The 19,510-nt window shown below is 34.5% G+C and overlaps 1 protein-coding gene across 3 annotated transcripts; it reads right to left on the bottom strand.

Moving 5' to 3' along the window:
- Positions 1-1,967: 1,967 nt before the first annotated feature.
- LOC113719601 (dehydrodolichyl diphosphate synthase CPT3) lies at positions 1,968-18,685 on the bottom strand. Of its 3 annotated transcripts, XM_072072538.1 has the most exons (5): positions 8,383-18,685; positions 8,181-8,281; positions 7,564-7,642; positions 3,692-3,809; positions 1,968-3,129 (listed from the first exon to the last, which is right to left on the bottom strand). In XM_072072538.1, exon 5 carries the CDS (start codon positions 3,086-3,088, stop codon positions 2,336-2,338), a length of 753 nt encoding a protein of 250 aa, XP_071928639.1. In that variant the 5' UTR covers positions 3,089-3,129; positions 3,692-3,809; positions 7,564-7,642; positions 8,181-8,281; positions 8,383-18,685; the 3' UTR covers positions 1,968-2,335. The 3 variants fall into 3 exon arrangements, with proteins under 3 accessions (XP_071928639.1, XP_071928637.1, XP_071928638.1); XM_072072536.1 differs by lacking the exon at positions 7,564-7,642 and having other exon boundaries at positions 1,968-3,253; XM_072072537.1 differs by lacking the exon at positions 7,564-7,642.
- Positions 18,686-19,510: the final 825 nt, after the last annotated feature.

Genomic DNA, 19,510 nt, shown 5'->3' with positions numbered 1-19,510 from the left:
AATGCATTTTGATTTTTTGAGTATGTTAAATTTTGCGTATTACTCAATTAATAGTTATTGGATCTTAAGGAAACAAAAAAGAACTAAAACATGATATTTATGTACGAGAAATAGCAATATAATAAAAAGTGGGGTAGAGAGTGACACAAGATATGAGACAGAAGATCCGTTGCGGTTTTGGCCTCACTCTCTGAAGTTAAAACCTCTCATGCTTTTGTGATATCCATGTTTTCTTTTTAGGGTCTTAAGTAAAGAATTAGAAGTTTGAGGGTGAAATTGATAAGCTTAGGAAAGTTGTGGGGTTGAACTATAGTTAAATAAAATATTGAAAGATAATAGCGTAGTAGAATTTGACTATCGAGAAACTTTTCCAATTGTTTCGTATTCTCTCTCTCTCTCCCTCTCTCTTCCAATCAAGGTGTGATTTTGGGGTGATTTTAATCAACAAGATAAAGGAGGGTTTGCATGCTAAACTCAACAACTAATCAAGGAAAGATTTAGTTGCTTGGTTTTAGTTTTGGTTTACTTGGTTTGGAGAGATTGAGCTCATGACTTGGGTTGGATTAATTAGATTCTTGGCTCGATCTTATGCATCTTTTGACTTTACAGTTGTAATTGATTTTGATTTAGTTAGATATTGTATTTTTCATGATCAAATGCTAAAATTATGATTATGAAGTGAATGATGACTAAATTATGAGGTTGATTTCATGTTAGGATAAGCTTTACTTTTGTATTTGTTCTCTCCTCATCCATCTTTAAAATCCGGCCGGGAACTTCTCAATTTCAATTGGACCCGCTCATTACTTCATTACTTCATTACTTGATTAGTGTTCTGGTTCTTGAATTTTTTTCTTACTTCAAATATTTGCTTTCGTATTTTTTGTGAAGCTGATATGGTGTACATAGGTCAGTAGAAAATCAATAATTAAAAAAATGAAGCTAATATGGTGTAAATAGGTCAGTAGAAAACCAATAATTATAAAAATGCTATGATTAGACTGTCTTATGGAATAGTCATGTTCATGTCCCACATAAACAGAAATTATTAAACATAATTACTGAAAAGCAATAATTAAAAAATGCTATGATTAGACTGTCCTATGGAATAGTCATGTTCATGTCCCATACAAACAGAAATTATTAAATATAAATCTTTATCAAGCCTTTTCATGAGAGTTCTAGAAAGGATTCATAGAATTCCAAAAAGAAAAAAATAGGAGTAGAAAGCATTTGTTGAATTAAGAAGTTACCAATGCTGCTAAGCTGGTTATATTTTTCCTGATAAACAATTCAAACACGCAATACTTGCAACCCTCATGCACAATTTTATGGGGTTAGGATTCAAGGGCGTACCGAACTCTACACCTGAGTTCTAAGCTTGCAAAGAAAGCGAAAGATTGTATGGTCAAAATGAGCCCCTCAGTCCATTCCTTCACTTAGCTTAGCCCAAAAAAGGAACTATTTTAAGATATGTAGAATACCAAATACACTATTAGTACTTAACAAGCTAAGAGGACAATGAAATGCTCCATTCCTCCCTGCCTCCAAAGATACATGGACTGCTCTATGGGTGTTACTCTCTTGCTTGGTAACTAATAAAGTGCACCATACTCTACCATCATAGTATGCAGGCTGTCAAGGTGTTGTTCCGCTGGCTCTATTGCCTTCTTGATGCATGCTATTTTAATTAGGCATAGCAGAAGTGCACAGAAATCAATGATAGCTTGATGAATGCTATTGATGCATGCTTTGTATTTTATGTATTTTCCAAAGATATCTCATTCAATAAAGATATGCACTTTCAGATTTTCCAGGGCTATCAAGTATCAAGACGAATTATAACAGAATGCAACTAAAATTGAAACTTTATGTGTCATCCATCTACTTTCAAAATTTTCAGGATACAATGCATAGCAAATCGCCCATCCAGAATATACAAGTCACAATAAAAAATACAATTAAAATAAGAAAAAAAGCTAAAGGACTCTTTCGTTTTCATAATACTTCACCAAGCTGAACTGAAAAGTGGAAAAAAATCCTTTCTGCTTGTGAAGTACACAGTACAATAGATCCCGTGCCGCAAAAACAAAGATACAACAGAATTCTAATAACACCATACATGGAGAACTATATCTGATCCTGTTAGGAACTAAACGCCATATTCCCCTACATCTGTGAAATGTGTCATCACTATATTGAGGACAGGGGCACTAATACAAAATTCTGTCCCCTGTTTGTTTTTGTCTCATGAAAGTGGAAATCAGTTAAAAGACCAATCAACAAAACCATATAATGAGTTACAAAAATAGCAACAAAACTCTTACCAGCTAACTTATGATAGCTTAGTTTTCTCTTTCAAATAAGAGAAATTTCTTTGAAAATCCAAGACCGCCCAAATCAAATGCCAAAGACCAATCTCTGGCCAAAGTATAGGGGGTGCATATAAAAGACAGTTAGCACTTTGCCACAAAAGAAAGTTACTCAATCGAGTCTCACCAGAAGTACGTATAATTATATCAGGATCAGGTGCAACTGCAGCATACATATGTTTCTCTAAATCCTTGACTACGATTGAAGGCTTGATCTTGCCATTCTCATTTCCTTTCAGAAAAACTAAACCATTTCCAGCTCCTTTTGACTCCAATGCGCTTCCTTCATCCCATTTTTCTCCACAACACTCTTGAACAGCATGCAAAATTTCATCTGAGGAAGTGTAGGCAAGACAAATTGACAGCACAGATTTTGAATTCCCAGAAGTAGCAACCATGGCCCTCTCTGCGGCCAACCTTACTGGCTTGCTCAAAAGTTTAAGGCTGCCTAGAAAGTAAATCCTAACGCCGTACTGATTGACCATGCTCTCCTCCTTAATCAAATCTTCAATTTTCTCTAGTATCAACTGCATAGTGGACTGAACTTCTTCAGGACGTCTTCTAAAATTGTCAATGCTGAAGGCGTAAATTGTAGCATACTTCACACCTAACTCATAACAGTATTTTAGCATGTTCATGAGAGCTAAATACCCAGACCTATGGCCAGCACCATCTAACAAATTCCTCTTCTTAGCATATCTTCGATTTCCATCCATAATAAATGCAATGTGATCAGGAACAGGTCCAACCGAAAGAACTGAAAAAATACATTTTCTCAAGAAACTCCCAAAATATTCAAACATTTTGCCAGCTTGATCACCAATTTTTTTTGTCATCTCCAAAGAACTGCACTACTATATAAATCACTGCAGCAAATTAACCTGTTCATGATTGAAAGAAAAGATAATGTTTTACTCATTTTTTTAAGGCCCAAAAATAATTAACCCAAAAAATTACTAATTACTGCTTCTTTTATCTGATTTGTTGTTCTTTAGTATTTCACCAAATCGTCCAAGTCTGAGTTGACTCAACTCAGACGAGACACAATAGATGATCAGTGGGAATCGGACTCACCCTGAGTCTAACCCGAGTCTCCTTTAGTCAATTCAGGAATCAGAATCTCCTCTTTTTCTTTTTCTTTTTTTGACAAAAGATTGCAAGAAACAATGAGAAACCACCTAAAGCTATATTCATCGATTATTTAATTTTATGCATCGTTTATTACCCATAGGAAAAAAAAACAGAGAGAATCCAAGAATCCAACACGCAATCCGATAAATACCAATAAAATAAAGCAAATTTAATAGCCAGAAACTAACCTTCTCAAAAGCTAGAGTACGAGAAGACCCGCATGCAAATTTGCCAGCAAAATTGGACAAATTTATGAGGATGCTCTTCTACTCTATGATCGCAGATTGAATAAGTCATCATTCATGGCTGAAAAGGTTTTGAATGAAGCCATTAAACACACAAGAGGAGAAAACTGAATTGATATCACAAAAATCATGTCAGTTCAGTCACTTATTCTGAAAATTTTTGGATAAAAATCTAAATTGAAGATGCAATTTTTGGAGAGAAAATAAGAGATCCTCTAATCAGTAACACATCCACCAATTGATTGAGATTCTAGAAGGGTGTTTCCAAGTTCAATAACAGAAGGAAGAAGTAAAAAATCGAGGAAGGAACATCACGAGACAGGAAACTATCCACCTGGTCCCTAAACTATTCCTATTGCCCTCTTTGGCTCCTTAATAACATATTATCATTTTGACAAAAAAAAAAAACATATTAACGCAAATAAACCCCTCAACGAAAAAAGAGTCAAGACTTTGGTCAAATATAACTGTTAGTGCGAGCGAAAATAAGGGTAAAATTCCTATTGGACTCCTTTTTATAAGATAGTACTTGTCTAAAATTGAAAAAAAAAAAAAAAACTTTTGCCTAATCTAATGGTGTTTTGCATAATTATGACTCACATAAATTAAGACAAGTGTCTTGGGGTACTTGAAGACCCCCAGTCTTGTAAGAGCATCTTCAAGAACACAAGAGTCGTGTGCTGATCTTTCCCAACCAGCAAGCACGTATGAAAACTTGAGGCCGAAAGAAATAACAGCTAACACATTTTAAGTGTGGTAACCCTTTCGACCTCAAAATCTTTCTTGAATTCCAAGGGGTACACTTGCAACAAAATGTATCCCATCTACAGCCCCTACACAGTACTATTTATGATTTAAATTAGATATAAAATAGTTTCTATTATCTGAGTTAATTAATTTTTATACAAAGAACAGAACTTACAGCAAACCAGGGGTAGTATCTTCGACTATTACGGATCTCTCGTGGAGTTGCACCATTTGGCAATTGTATTAAATCTGGATATAGTTTCAATATGGCATCAAGTACAATGGAAAAGTAGCAGTGTATGGTTGCAGTTGACCTATACAAGTACCCCCCCCCCCCCCAAAAAAAAACACCCCCAACCACTCAAAACCTCAAATTATAGGCAACTATTTGCAGAAACATTAACAACTGCTCTCTTACTGACATATGAATGGTAGGCTGTAACAATCCTCTAATGGTGAGAGCATTTAGTAACTGGAAAAATGTATTTTGGTCCATTCTAATTTGGTCTATACAATAGGAACTACTTCGATATAATATGCTATCCATGTAATCCTCCCTAGCTCGCTCTCTATTAACAAAAGGTGGTTTAGGTATTACAACTGGAGTTTTATAGGCTTCAAAAGCTGCGTATCCTGCAGCTAGGACAGAAGTCGCAGCACCAATTACAATAGTATTCTCATCATCATCACTACTGGGATTCATCTATGAAAATTTAATATAATTATTAATTGATTGCATGCATATAATCATTAATTAAGTAAACTGTGGCAATTAAAGATAGTAAATTAAAGTTACAACTGTGAGAATCAGAGCACTCATACATCAAAAGAGAGAAAGACAGAAAGAAAAGCAGGAGGAAGGGGGGGGGGGGCAAAGAAAAGCGCGATAGGCCTTGTTTCAGCATCTAGATTGATTAAATGGTTCACCAAGTTAGTGGCAGATAAATTACCATCAGTATACTCTGGAACTAATACTAGATAATAGATTAGTGAAATTCCTCATGACATAGCACAAATTAATATGTACTCTGTACGTGTATAGTTTGTGATACATCATACACATAATCAATATGTTTAATAAAATAGTAATATGTACAGTTCTTAACTATTACAGGTGTATCTTGCTGAGTTTAGCCACAAATATTGAGTTCCCTCCGTCATCAAAAGAAAACGAAACTAGTGCATTTCTTGATACATTTCTAGATGAATTCCTATTCTTGATCATGAACAAAGAAAAAATGGGTAAAAAAAAAAGGAAGCTAGCTAATCATAGGGTTCTATTAAAGTTAAATCCAGTGGAGTGGTTGAAGCATTATATAAAGTGATGAATGTAGCTGGGACATTAATGGACAATATTACTACACCTCTGAGAAAGAAATAGACATCATATGTAAAAGCAAAGATGGTTGCATGGCCATCTCCATCATTTTAGTTACTGCTAACACAAGTGCAGTCCCACCCCCACCTGTCTTATCTTTACCATAGACAAATTATCCACTACTTTTCTTTTCTTTTGCTTTGCTTTTCCTTTATTTAAAGCAAAGCCAGACTAACCAGCCATGCACTTTGTTACTAACTTGATAGAGCTGCTGGCTATCAACTCCAGAACTCAAGTAAGTTTACAAGTTGTAATTTCTGTCAATTATTTTTGTTCTATGCAACACTAATAACATATAATACAACATTTTTTTTTCTTTGCTTTAAGTTACAGAAAAAAAGAAGAGAAAAATGGAGGGAGAAGTGATACATAAAAAGAATTTGAAGGTCGAAATTCCAGGAGAAAGTGAAATGGCTTTTCCGGGGGTGGACAAGCTATGGAATCTACCAGTAGTTTAAAGATACATCATGTACCCATAACAGAATACTTGTCACTTTCTACCACTTTCATTCCCCTATTTTGTTTGTACACAAGGCTTAAATCACCTCATTCATCACAATCTTCTACAAATATTTCTGTTTTTTGGTTCACAAGTAATGCCATGAACTAATAGTCGCTCCCCCGTAAGAGAGACAGACAATGTCAGTACTCCTCCTTCCATGAAGTAAGAATATTAGCTATCTAACTGGGCAAAAAGATCATGGCATAGTTTTCTAATAACTTTTACTTCAATATTTTTGACAGGTGTCTGGCATAAAAATAAATGATTTTGAAGAAGAGGAAGTACAGAATGTGAAAGTAAAAACTGTTACATTGAGGACTACATAGAATGGTGCAAGGATTAAATCATGGGTTAGGCCAAGCAAACGTTTTGTCAGGGATGTTTTGTTCCAGCATGCCATTATGATCAATGTCCAAAACCCCATCATTATTGACCAGAACTATTGCCCAGATAACATCAACTGTCCTGGTCAAGTAAACTTCTACATATATAAATTATTTACTAGGCATTATTGATATTGAATGTATTTGACATTTCTATCCAAGGAATAATTAAAGTAAACATAGAAAGCTTGAAAGTCTGTCTAGTTTCACTTCCCAGCTAAAGATAATGAAGAATTTGTGTTAATCCTTTTTCCATTTGAACAAAAGAAAGTAAAGCATGAAGATGGACAATTAAGTAAAAATCTCTTTCTGCATATTTCAAAATACACAAAATTTTCTGATAACTTGTACTTCAATATTTTTGAAAGGTGTCTAAGTCTATATTGAAGATTTGACTTGCGTTTTAGAGGATTTGGTGGTAACGTTAAGTTTAGGGTCTGGATTTGATTTGGTCTTAAGTGCAGGTTGATGAAATTGGAACTTGAAATCATGGAATTCCATTATTTGCGCACACATGCAACTAATAATCAGGGCCTGATCAGTCGAAACCTCATAATATGTTCTCTATATCTTGCTGTAAATTCTCTCACACACAAAGAAACAGCTATGATCTAATGCCCCAATCTATTGCTAACTCTCAGTTTCTTTAGTGTCTGGAATCTTACTCTAGGAAGTAACAAGCAACTGCATGGCACTAAATACTAATTACAGTAGCAACGACAACCACAGTTGAAGGTTTCAGATGCCGAAAATACACTTGTTCCTTGCCTGCCAAAGAAAGTAGATTGTCATAGGAAAAGCAAACCTTTTAACCGTGTGACCAAAGGAGTTTGTGCTGCAGTGTTTGCACCACCACTGAACCTCCTCTGTCAAAGTGATTGTGCCTAAATAAAGTAAACAAAGATTTTGAACCTTGTCCAACACTGCTCTAGAAAATTTGCAGTCTAAATACTTCAAGGACTAGGTATCCGAAAAATAGAACAAAGTTCGCTTCCTAACTCCTCACAAACACAGCAAGAAACACATTATATCCTTGAAAATTAGGTCAAATACCAAATAAACCTTCAAACTCTAAGATAGTGTCCTTAAGTGCCCCAAAAAAATGTGAAGTTGACATACAAAAATCAACCAGCCAAATTATCTTGTTCCAATGCTACTGGAACAACATCACAGTCCATCCCTCGCAGCTTGCGCATATTAATTTGTCAGTCAAGAATCATAAAACCCCCAAAACTCAGCAGCCAAATTAATTCACTGGCATCAATCAAATCAAATGTAACCCTAATCAGGTAAGAACAAACTAAAACAAAAGCAACCCACAAAGATTCATTCCAATCCAACTTCAAGAATCTACACCAGTAATGCTAGACAATTTTTCAAAGGAAAACGGAGGGAAAAAAAAATAATAAGAGACCATCATACCTCTGGAAATACTTGAGGAGTCTTTGTCCATGTTGGAGATGCTGTTGCAGGAATGGGGATGAGATGTCGCTACCAGAGTGGGGATGAAACGTTGATATTGGCTGCTTTTAAAGGGAAAAAAATTAGAGAGGGAGAGAGAGAGAGAGATGATAATTTAGCTGATTTTTAAAAAGAGAATAACCTAATTGAAAGAGTAGCCTACCTCTGGAAGTGGGACTTCGCCGGAGCTGGAGATGCTGCCAGCGAAGAAGGGATTAGTTTGCCGATGGGTTTTCAAGCAATGGTCTTCAATCGTTTGAAGGCTGGGAAAAGAAGAAGCAGTGATTTTAAGAAAGGAAAATAACTTCAATGATAGATAAGGAAATTTTTGGATAGCAAATTTTTCCAAAAATATTTTTCGTTTGTATCATAAACACATTTTTCAATTCGCCTTTTTATATTCCCAACTAGCTTTTTATCTCACATTTATTACATCACAAAAAGTACTACAGTAATTATTCTAAATAATTATTTAGAATAATACTCTATCCAAACAAAGTCGGAAGTTATTTCCCTCTCGGTGTAAGTTATTTTCTGTCAGAAATCATTTTTCCAAATCAAATTGTATCCAAACAGTGGAAAATTAGGAAAACGTTTTTGAGAAAATGTTTCCGTCCAACCAAACAGACTTTAAATGTTGGATTTGTCTCGGCTAGGGGGGCACATGATTGATCAATATTAAGTTCGAGTTGGCCGAGTCAAACTCGAGCTCGAACTCAAGTTCAAAATATTAAGCTCGTTAGCTCGCGAGCATACATACATATATATATTTATTTATTTTAATCATAAAATTACATATGTATCCTTAATATTTTATTATTTATTAAGAAAAAATATTATTTTATTTATTTTTATAAAAATAAAATAATTATTTTTATTTTTTTCAAGTCGAGTTTGGTTAAAATTGAGTCAAACTCGAACTCAAACTTCAAAATTGTCAGGTCGTCAAGTTCAAGTTCGATAAAACTAAGGCAAGACTCGATTCGATTAGGCCAAAATCCGACTCGACTCGGTTTGTTTACAGTCCTAGTCTCGACAACAATTGTAATAATTATACAACTAATGAATGTAATTCAATAATAGACAAAATGCACAGTACACGAAATGCCAAAAACAAAACCAAAACTACAAAAATGGGACCTATAAATGTGTTTGAATAAACCACCACATCAAAGTAAAAAATTAATCTGATCCCACGTGAATGCGACACTACATTGGAAGGCTTGGGTGAGCATGCAAGGGCATAATAGAAATTTCACCATCATTATAAGCTTCTCTACTAGTAGCCGTTACCAAACAATGAGTATCTTCACTTAAAGCGAATAGAGTGATTAAGCAGTAACAAAATCTTCCACCACATAAAAGTATAAATTTGTCAATTCATTCACATTTATAACTTCACCTGCTTGTACAGATTGCACAAATATATCCACCCACAAATAAAAATACCTGGATAGCCCCAAAGATACCTGCCCCAAAACAAAGGCAGAATGAGTCCACACAGCAGAACAAATACACAAATTTATCCCAACTCTTAAAATTAACAACTTGCACCACATGCAGCGTTTATTTCCTGCCAAAATTTCAATTTAACTCCAAAATCAAGTAGTCAAAAGAGCCTAAATTCACAACACAAATGACCCCAAACTCCATCTTATATGAGCATACGATATTCACTCGAAGCTGTCCAACTGGTTCCAATAAATCGATGCCAAAATGAAGTTCTGGCATATGGTCAAAGACTCAAGCAACTCGCCATACGAGATCTGGTCATTAGGTGAAACATCACTTGCTAGTTTGACTCCAAGTCTGAGGTTCAAACCTATATACTTGTAGTAAAATTCAAAGGGTGTGTAGTAGTGCATCCCTTTAGTCAAGAGACGGGATCCTCTGCCTCTAGCCTCCCATGACCAAGTTGAGTCCTCTCCAAGTGTTAGTTTAGGAATAATAATGTAGAATAAAATCCAAGTATGCAATAATACACCCCTTTGGTCAAAAGATGGGATCCTCTACTTCTAACCTCCCATTGCCTAGTTGAGTCCTCCTTATTGTTTGTTAGAGTAGGAATAATGTAGATATTGCCTATTATAAAAAATAAAAATATATATAGTCAAGACTAACTCAAATTCTTGGTCAAATGTTGTGAAAAAATCATTAATTGGGAAAAAAGGGTAAATTTGGATTTAAGAAGCCTGGAGCAGTTACCTGTAGGCTGCTACATTATAGCTGTTAGCTATTTTGTGTTTGGGGATCGTACCCCACCCCCGCCGTGGGGGAGGGGATTCAAATTCTATTGGTATTTGAAAGGAAATTCAGACAAATTCTCAAGGGTTTAGGTAACAAAGGTGTACCTCAATTATAGTGCGTAATTTTATTGTAAACTTCAAAATAACATTTGGCTTTTCATAATTAAAACTTGAAATACACACACACACATCTGATGACCCAAAACTTTAGCAATGCTTCAACCTGCTATCACCATTGTTTTCCCCATTCTCTACATTTTTCTAAAATACAACCAAGAACATCAACAAATTGCGCGCATGGTGCAATATCTGTCAAAGATGCCAAATCAAAAATTGTTCACGAAAATCCTCTAGAGACAGAGGTTGGATCACACAGATAAATGCATGTATAGTAAGCCATGATTGTTTCCACCACCAATTTCTTGCTTATCTCTTTTAATGAAGGTACGCACATAAATTACTATATGCTTGACATGAATAATGCCACGTTTTTTTGGAGGAAGAGGTGATTGTTCCTGGTCGAGGTACAATGTGTTGTTTAAGGCACAATGGTCACTTAAAAATGTGGTTTCCAAGAAACAACATTAAGAAGGAGATGATGATGAAGACGACGATGACGATGACGGTGGTTATGGTAGCAGTAGCAGTGAGAGTGACTACTACTGGATCACCTCTGATGAAAGCTTATATGATGATAATTATGATGGTGATGAGTTAATTGAGAACAACAATGTTTGGAAAATTCCTTATGTGAGGTTCATCCACCAAACTTGAATGACTCTGAGAATAGGACTGTCAATGGGGCTGGGCCAGCCCGAGCTCGGCTCATTCGGCCCGACAGAAAGCCCGATGAGCCCGATCATTTAGTGAGCCGGTCTGAGTTTGAGCCTAAAAATTAGGCTCAAATTAAATGTGAGCCGAGCTTGGGCCTTATTAGACTCAAACCCGATATAGGTCCGACCCTTTAATTACCTATATATATAATATTTATATTTTGATATTATGTATAATTATATATCCAAATATATTTTTACTAAATACTAAATATATATATAAATTACAAAACACAAAAATACATCTAAAGACTCTTTCATGAGCTTTCTTGAGAGCCAATATTAGTAATGCATAACTAAATCTCTAATTTTTCTTATTGGTTGAGTAAATTTTTGTATTAGCATATTATTGGTTGATTTTTTTTTGGTCTACAAACACAAAATCATCAAGCATATTTGGATTTAAATCACAAGATTATAAAAAAAAGTTTCAACTTTTAAAGATGTATTGGCTTATGATTGCATGTTTTATTCCTATTTGTCATGCATTTTAAATGGATTAAATATAAGTATTGTTGAAAAATTTTTTGGTTTATATACTTTTTAAGAACTATTATTTGTTCATGTTTAGTTTTAATATTATAGTCTTGTAAATGTTAAATTAGTTTTACAACTTAATAGTTATAGTAATTATATTAAGAAAATTAAAGAGTAATAAGTGAGCTTGGGCTAAGCCCGATTAAGGCTCACAACCCGAATATTATGTGAGTTGAGTATGAACTTCACATTTACGAATCCGAAACTCATAACCCGAAACCCGAAAATATTTCAAATTAAATGAGCTGAACTTGAACTCATCAAAGCCCGGCTCATTAGGCCCGATTGACAGGCCTATCTGAGAATCGTGACGTTCATCGACGAATTACATGAGCCGTAGGTGAGGTTGCTTCTTTTTTATCCGGTCTAACTTTTGCCTTTTCCTTGTATGTACAGACAAGAACATAAAGTATTAACTAAAGAAAGCTTTTGCTAGACTTTCAAAATGTTCACCATGGAGTAGCGAGTCACGTCTCCTAATAATTGACCAATTAACCAAGTATTTGGTTTGGCTCTCTTCTTTTTATTTGAAGAAATCAAAATCTTTTAAAAGGCAAGAAAAGATTAATAGAGAGGAGAAAAACACAAAATCACAAGAACTTCATCAATTGCTCATAATAATAGTTCATGTAGTTATTGAGTAGAAGAGGAGGGAATATATGACATTGAGCCAAAGAGAAATCAAACTAACAGCAAAACAATCCCCACCCTTGAGATGTATGGAAAGAAAAGGGAAAATTTTAAACTCCACAGGTGAGATGTATGGAGATAAAAAACCCAAAGTAAATAAAAAAGGAAAATAAACTAAGAGCTTAAGAAAAGCCAAAAGAAAAATCTCAGGAAGAAATGAGAAAAAGGGAAACATACCATTTAAGGTGTAGATGACGAATGTAATTACAAGTTGATTCTTCAACTACTACCTTAAAAAATTCTTGCAACGTTGCCATCATTCAAGAGTATAAAGAATATACCATAGCAAAAGGAAAAAAGGGCAAATTTGTAGCAGCTGTTCTTAGAAAGCATCAAAATCAAATAAAGCATCCATAAGAAAAAATGCAGCCAGCTACGAAGCAAAGCTTTTTTTGATAGATATGAAAATTATATGATTTTATCACAAAACATCATTCTGTTCAAATACATCCATTTATCTTGGTCGTGGGCATTTTGTGTACTTAACTGCTGATGCTCAATATTGCCCATCCCTTGAAATTCAACTTTTACCAGGTTGCTTGCCAACTGTCCAAGTAAATGTTGCAACAGGGATGGACATACTTGAAGTTTACCTATATACTTGGTATTGCTTCAGCAGTCAAAAGCATATAATGAAACAAGCATCATGGTAATATTTCCATTTTTTTTCTGCTCTAAAAAAAATAGGAATTACCTTGTTTTAAACCTTAATAACTTCTAGAAACCCTTTGTGCTTGAGCAGAGAGCCTCAAACTATTGTGTAAAACCCAAGACTTTCTTAATTTTCCTTCATGTTTCAAAGGTTTAGTTCCGATAACTTTTTCTATCAACCGAACAATAAACGTGGCCAAGCAAAGATTGTCAAAAACCAAGATTCCAGCAAGATAATTGCGAGGAAAAACAGAAGAAGAAGAAGAAGAAGAAGAATCTAACAAATAAATTGAAAGAACATATATGCAAACATTAGGGGAAAAAAAGAGAACAAAACATGATAAAACAACAGAATTCTTAAGGATGTTAGCACAAAAAAGACATTAGAGTGATTTGTTTATCTCCTATTTCACTATGCAAGAGTATCAATGCCAGAGATAATGAAATAATTCGTGAGGTTACGAGCCATATATTAGTACATTCCTGGTCCAAAAGTTTCACAATAAAACTTGGTTTTGGAAGATGAATGCAATCTATTTGACAAATATAGCAAGTCAAATTGTATCAATTAGCTACTTTTACCCATGAAATTTAATCTTTTAACCTTTTAAATGAAAAAAAAATAAAACTTATCACACAAATCAATTGAAAATGTGACAAAAGCAAAATTTAGAAGCTTTAAATAATATATAGGTAAAAAAAAAATAAGATTGGCCTAAACTGGAATCAGCAACCATAGCTATGAGAAACATACCCTTGATCAATTGCAAAACAGAAGATGTATTTAGCAAATACATTGAAAAGAAAAAAGAATAGGATAAGGAAAAAGTTGAAACATAAAAAGAATTGCTATCCTTCCCAAACTTATGTTTACCATCTAAAAATCTACAATGCCCAAGTAGCAATGTTTGAGACCATGCCTTAGCTGCCGTGCACGAATAAACTTGTGACAAACAGGGCATGCTTATTCACCTTTAGTACTCTACCTTGACAGCATTGCATATCCTAGAAAATTACTAATTGTCCACATCAATGCCACATACAACTGAAAATTCTATTTTTTGATGCATCATAAGTTTGAAGACCTACATCCCACAACTCAATCAGCTCTTCAATCAGAAGTTGTAGATATATATATCAATGTTATTTTCAGGAGAATACAGTCCAAGTATCAACAATGATAACATGAAATATGGTTGTTTCATGCACATCCATGGAGGTAAATTGTAAGGCACCAAGACCACGGGCCTAGTACTGTGTGAAGGATTCATGTTTCTAAATTGATTAAATTCAACAGATGCTAACCCCAATCTGACATTTCGACAATCTTTAGCAAATTCTGGATCTTGATGGTCAAGAGTTTGCCAATTTATGAATATAATAAGTCCTGTATTGTACTTTTCACTTTTTCTTGAAAAATTCATCCAACTCTTATTATACTCCAATAAGTTTCAGAAAAAATGAAAATTTGTAACATATTAGAAAACTACTGCATACTTGCATCACAAACATGTCGGCATATGATGTAATAGTCATAGATATCAATTTCACTAATCATTCTTAGACAATAAAGAACAACTAAGTTTGTATGGAGTACTAGCCGAACTGAAAATTTGAGCTCCTTCCAATATTACCAAGAAGCTTTACCTTCTAATCGGATTGATTGAAAAGAAAATGCACAAAATCATATTATAGATTGATAACTAAACGAAAGAGTTTCATAAACATAAACATTTATAAGCAATTTCCAGTACCACTATATATAGTTCAATCTCCAAAAAATTGAATTATCATCTTGAGGTATAACGGGTGTACATAAAAGAAAAAGCAAAAAGAAAAGAAATTACACAAGTACAGCAAGTGCCATTTTAACAATCATCATGTATGTAGTTATCCATAACAAATGAGAACATATATTAATTACCATATCCTTGCTTTAGTTATAGAGCAACTCTTAATTTAATTCTTCTTGCTACTAACTTTTCAAGTTCTACTAATTCTTTTTCTGCTCACCTTTCTTTTCTATTTTAACTTAAAGCAGCTTTGATATATGCTATGTATGTAAGATGCACTTTGCATTAAAATCCTACAGGCAAAGCATTCTATATCAAGTTCAATACCAATAATGCAAATGTTAACAAGTCAAAAACCAAGTTGACACCTCAACAAGTAGCTACTTGCACATTTTCCAAAGGGTGGAAATCAAGTGCTATTGTGGCATCAATAAAAGACTACAGGCTCTAATTAAGCTTTACACTGACCACAAGACCATAGGACCATAAAATTTTAAGATTTGGGGTTTTTAGATGAATTTGAATTCTAAGGTTTTCATAAATATTATATATGTTTAGATGTAGGCTTGACATAAGTAATAACCAATCAAGAAGCTCATAATCTAACAAAATTACATAATATCATTTTATTACCGTTTCAAATATGTTCAAGAACTAAGTAGGAACCTTCCACTGAAAATGCACAAGGATTCTATATTTAAATAGACTTTTCATAGACCCATTTCTTATGTTGTGTAAACAAATTGAACTAATAACAATTCTTTAATCTTAAACAAAGATATCAATATTGGTAATTGCTAAAAACCAAATCAACTACTAAGCTTCTTGGTAAATCCACTAGACACACTTAAAGACATCATTAGCAAGAAACCTGGTTCCTTTGAAAATGTATAAGGATTGCATACATGAATAGACTTTTTATTGACCCATTTCTTTATATTGCGTAAACGAATAGAACTAACAACAATTCTTCAATCTTAAACAAAGATATCAATATTGGTATCAACAATTGCTAAAAACCAAATAACTACTGTGTTTCTAGGCAAATCCACTAGCCACACTTATAGTCTTTATTAGCATTTCGCAAATTACCAAATGATAAAGCGTTGTAGAATCAGCACATATTTAACATACATGTGAACCAAAAAATTCTCAAGAAGCTTGCAAATGGAATACCTAGCAAGTAACCTTAGCCCCCTTTTTTTCTCATCTCAGAATCAAATTTAATTTACTAATAATCAGTTTTTATTTGAGAGGAACACAATAGAAATTAAAAATAAAGCAAATAAAAATCAGAAACATGACGATGCTAATTAATTTTAACATGAACCTACATATTAGGGATGGGTGGGAAAGGACTAATAGTGAGACCGTCGAAGCTGATTAAATATTCCGAAAGTGAGGGTTGAGAGAAATACAAAGAGGACAAGAAAATTCTCCACAAAAATTTGATCCTTTGTAATGAAGAGAGGGAATTGAGGTGATGAAGTAAGGTTCAGAGTAAAGGCTGGCTAAATTTTGCAATTGATGGGAAAATTTTAACCCATTCTAATCACTAGAAAAAGGGGAAGCTAGGTTAGATTAAGAGAGAAGAGTGGGAGAGGAATAAAACCTATTAAAATTTTTAGCTAACCTATTGCCCACTAGGGATGTAATCGAGCCAAGTCAAGCTCGAGTATTGCTATACTCGAGCTCGACTCGACTCATTTATCCCTAGGCTCGAGCTTGGCTCGAGCTTGATCGAGTACAAAAAATCGATACTCGAAACTTGACTCGAGGAACTCGCTTTAAACTCGAGACTCGACTCGATAAGGCTCGACCTTTAATCAAGCCTTATCAAGTCAAGTCTAATCAAGCTTTTTGACTCGACTCGACCAAAAAATGAGGCATATAATCAAGGTGATGTTTTGGGAAGATCCACAGGCAAGCAAATAGCTACCAGTTGGAGTAAATGACGCATAAAATCCATGATTCATTGATACAAATACAACCAAACGTATCCACATTCTACCTCCCACAGTTAGCATCTTTAACACCCCAAAGTCCTGCGAAAGTACCCAAACTAACCAAAATTCCCCACAAAATTCCAAAACACAGCAAAACATGAGCTGAGCCACCAGATTGAGAGACAAACAATTATCTCAAACAGCCACAATATCCCAACTACCTCAAGCTCAATTCAAGAAACCAATGCCAAGATCTATCCAGAAATTCCTTTTCCCCACAAATATCACTAATTACTAACTAAAGAAAGCTGATTTAAACAAGAACATGTCAGAAAAATAAATTCCTGGTTCAGAAATGGTTTGTCTTCTAATCTTGAGTAACTCGTTGAATGTCTAGTGCCACTTTGCATTTTCTTGACAAAGATTCTGCCCGACTGGATTCAGAAGACATGAAGGTGGTAAGACATCCAAAACAACAAAGTATGGTCTAAGAAGGAGCAGAAAAAGAAAAAGAATAAGCAATGAGAGGCATAGATGGAAAATTTCTGGAAAAAGAAAAGAAAAATCAGCAAAGAAATTGTTACAGTTTTATAAATAACATTAATAAACTTGTCAATTCATAAGAATGAGAGGCATGGATGGAAAATTGAAGATAAGAAAAGAAAAAAATTATTCCATCAACTATCTGAGAAATTAATAGAACAAAGGAAACAGACCATGCGGGACAAGTATAGCAGGTTACACAAAATAATTAATCACAAAAATTGGCTTAAACTTATTTGCATGTATTGAATTAACTCTTAATCTAGACCTAATGTAGGTTCATTCCAACAGTCTGGTAGACCTGAAGATCAACCATAATATCCAGAAAACAGGGGCCCTTGCAGGCTGGTATCTTTTGTTTTAGTGTTCCTTCCAAAGTTTTTTGCTTCCATAAATTTTGTTACATAACTAAAGCAGCAGTATAGTACCATTCCACTAATATGATGCATATCAAGACCACTATCCAAGAGCCCCTCGGCCAAGTTAGCCAATGAGTAATTTAATGAAGACAACCAGGAAAGAATCACAACCAATGCAAAAGATTTTTGCACTCGAAACTCTTGTCTCATTGCATGTTACACCAGATGACCGAAAATTTTCCAGAAATTAATTGGTTTAGCAATTGTACAAAACTGTGCTCCAGCACTATTGCCACGAAAAGTACATTCTGGAATCAACTTTATAAGAACTTTGACCTCAAACATAACATAAAGAAATACTTCAAATACACAATAAACATGTCAAAATTGCAAAGTTCCAGTTCCAGTGTTACAGATGCATGAATCAGGGTCCCAGTTCCAGTGGCTCATAATTGCAAAGGATACCAGAAGAGCTGCGGCGAAAATTACCAAGACACCAACTTTAAGTCTTTAACAAACTCAGAGCCCATAATATTTGTCAGGGGGCATCACAATATGATTGGAGTAACCAGATGCGGTAATCAATTAGACTACATTAGAGCAGAGGCAGACATACCAGTAACCAGATGCGGCGAGCTCACTCTGTAGCGATGGCGATGGAGTTTGACAGATGCGGCAAGCAACAGCGTCGGCGACGAACGAGAGACTGAGAGTAACGGAGAATCGGAGATAGAGTTTAGATCTAAATCACTCGGAGTCAGTGGTTGGTAGGGATGTACCTCGAACAGAAAGTGAATTTCTTCTCAACTTTCTTCGTGTTCGAACAGAGAAGAAAGTCTGGAAATTTGCACAATTTTTTGATACACTTTCCTCTTTTCTTCCCTTTTTTAGACATTTTTTTTATTTAGGTCTTTTTACAATTATGTTATTACTTTTTTGCCATTATGAAATTTTATTATAAAGAAAAGTTTATTGTAAGTTCCGTAAAACTTATATCCATAATAGTCATTTTATAATTATAATACATATATATTAGTTAAATACCCCCAACTCGACGAGTAGCTCAATAAGTCTCGAGCCTCAAAATATTGGCTCGAAACTCGACTCGATTCACAATCGAGTAGCTCGAGACTCGGCTCGAACTCGGTCAATTCGAGTTCAAGCCAAGCCGTTGATCGAGCTACTCGCGAGATACTCGATTACGGCTCGACTCGCTTATATCCCTATTACCTACTATAAGACTCGAGTTTTACTAGCAGCAATCTGAAAACTATTTTGGCAATGTTCACAAAAGAGTTTTCAGATTGTTGCTAGTAAAACTCGAGTCTTATAGTAGGTAATAGGGATATAAGCGAGTCGAGCCGTAATCGAGTAGCTCGATCAACGGCTTGGCTTGAACTCGAATTGACCGAGTTCGAGCCGAGTCTCGAGCTACTCGATTGTGAATCGAGTCGAGTTTCGAGCCAATATTTTGAGACTCGAGACTTATTGAGCTACTCGTCGAGTTGGGGGTATTTAACTAATATATATGTATTATAATTATAAAATGACTATTATGGATATAAGTTTTACGGAACTTACAATAAACTTTTCTTTATAATAAAATTTCATAATGGCAAAAAAGTAATAACATAATTGTAAAAAGACCTAAATAAAAAAAATGTCTAAAAAAGGGAAGAAAAGAGGAAAGTGT

The sequence above is a fragment of the Coffea arabica genome, chromosome 11e, assembly GCF_036785885.1.
Source record: "Coffea arabica cultivar ET-39 chromosome 11e, Coffea Arabica ET-39 HiFi, whole genome shotgun sequence".
NCBI classification, from domain to species: Eukaryota; Viridiplantae; Streptophyta; class Magnoliopsida; order Gentianales; family Rubiaceae; genus Coffea; species Coffea arabica.
This window is presented reverse-complemented; position numbering and strand designations above follow the sequence as displayed.

Coding starts and splice junctions, on each gene's coding strand:
- LOC113719601 (XM_072072536.1), bottom strand. CDS start 3,208: ATGACAAAAAAAATTGGTGATCAAGCTGGCAAAATGTTTGAATATTTT.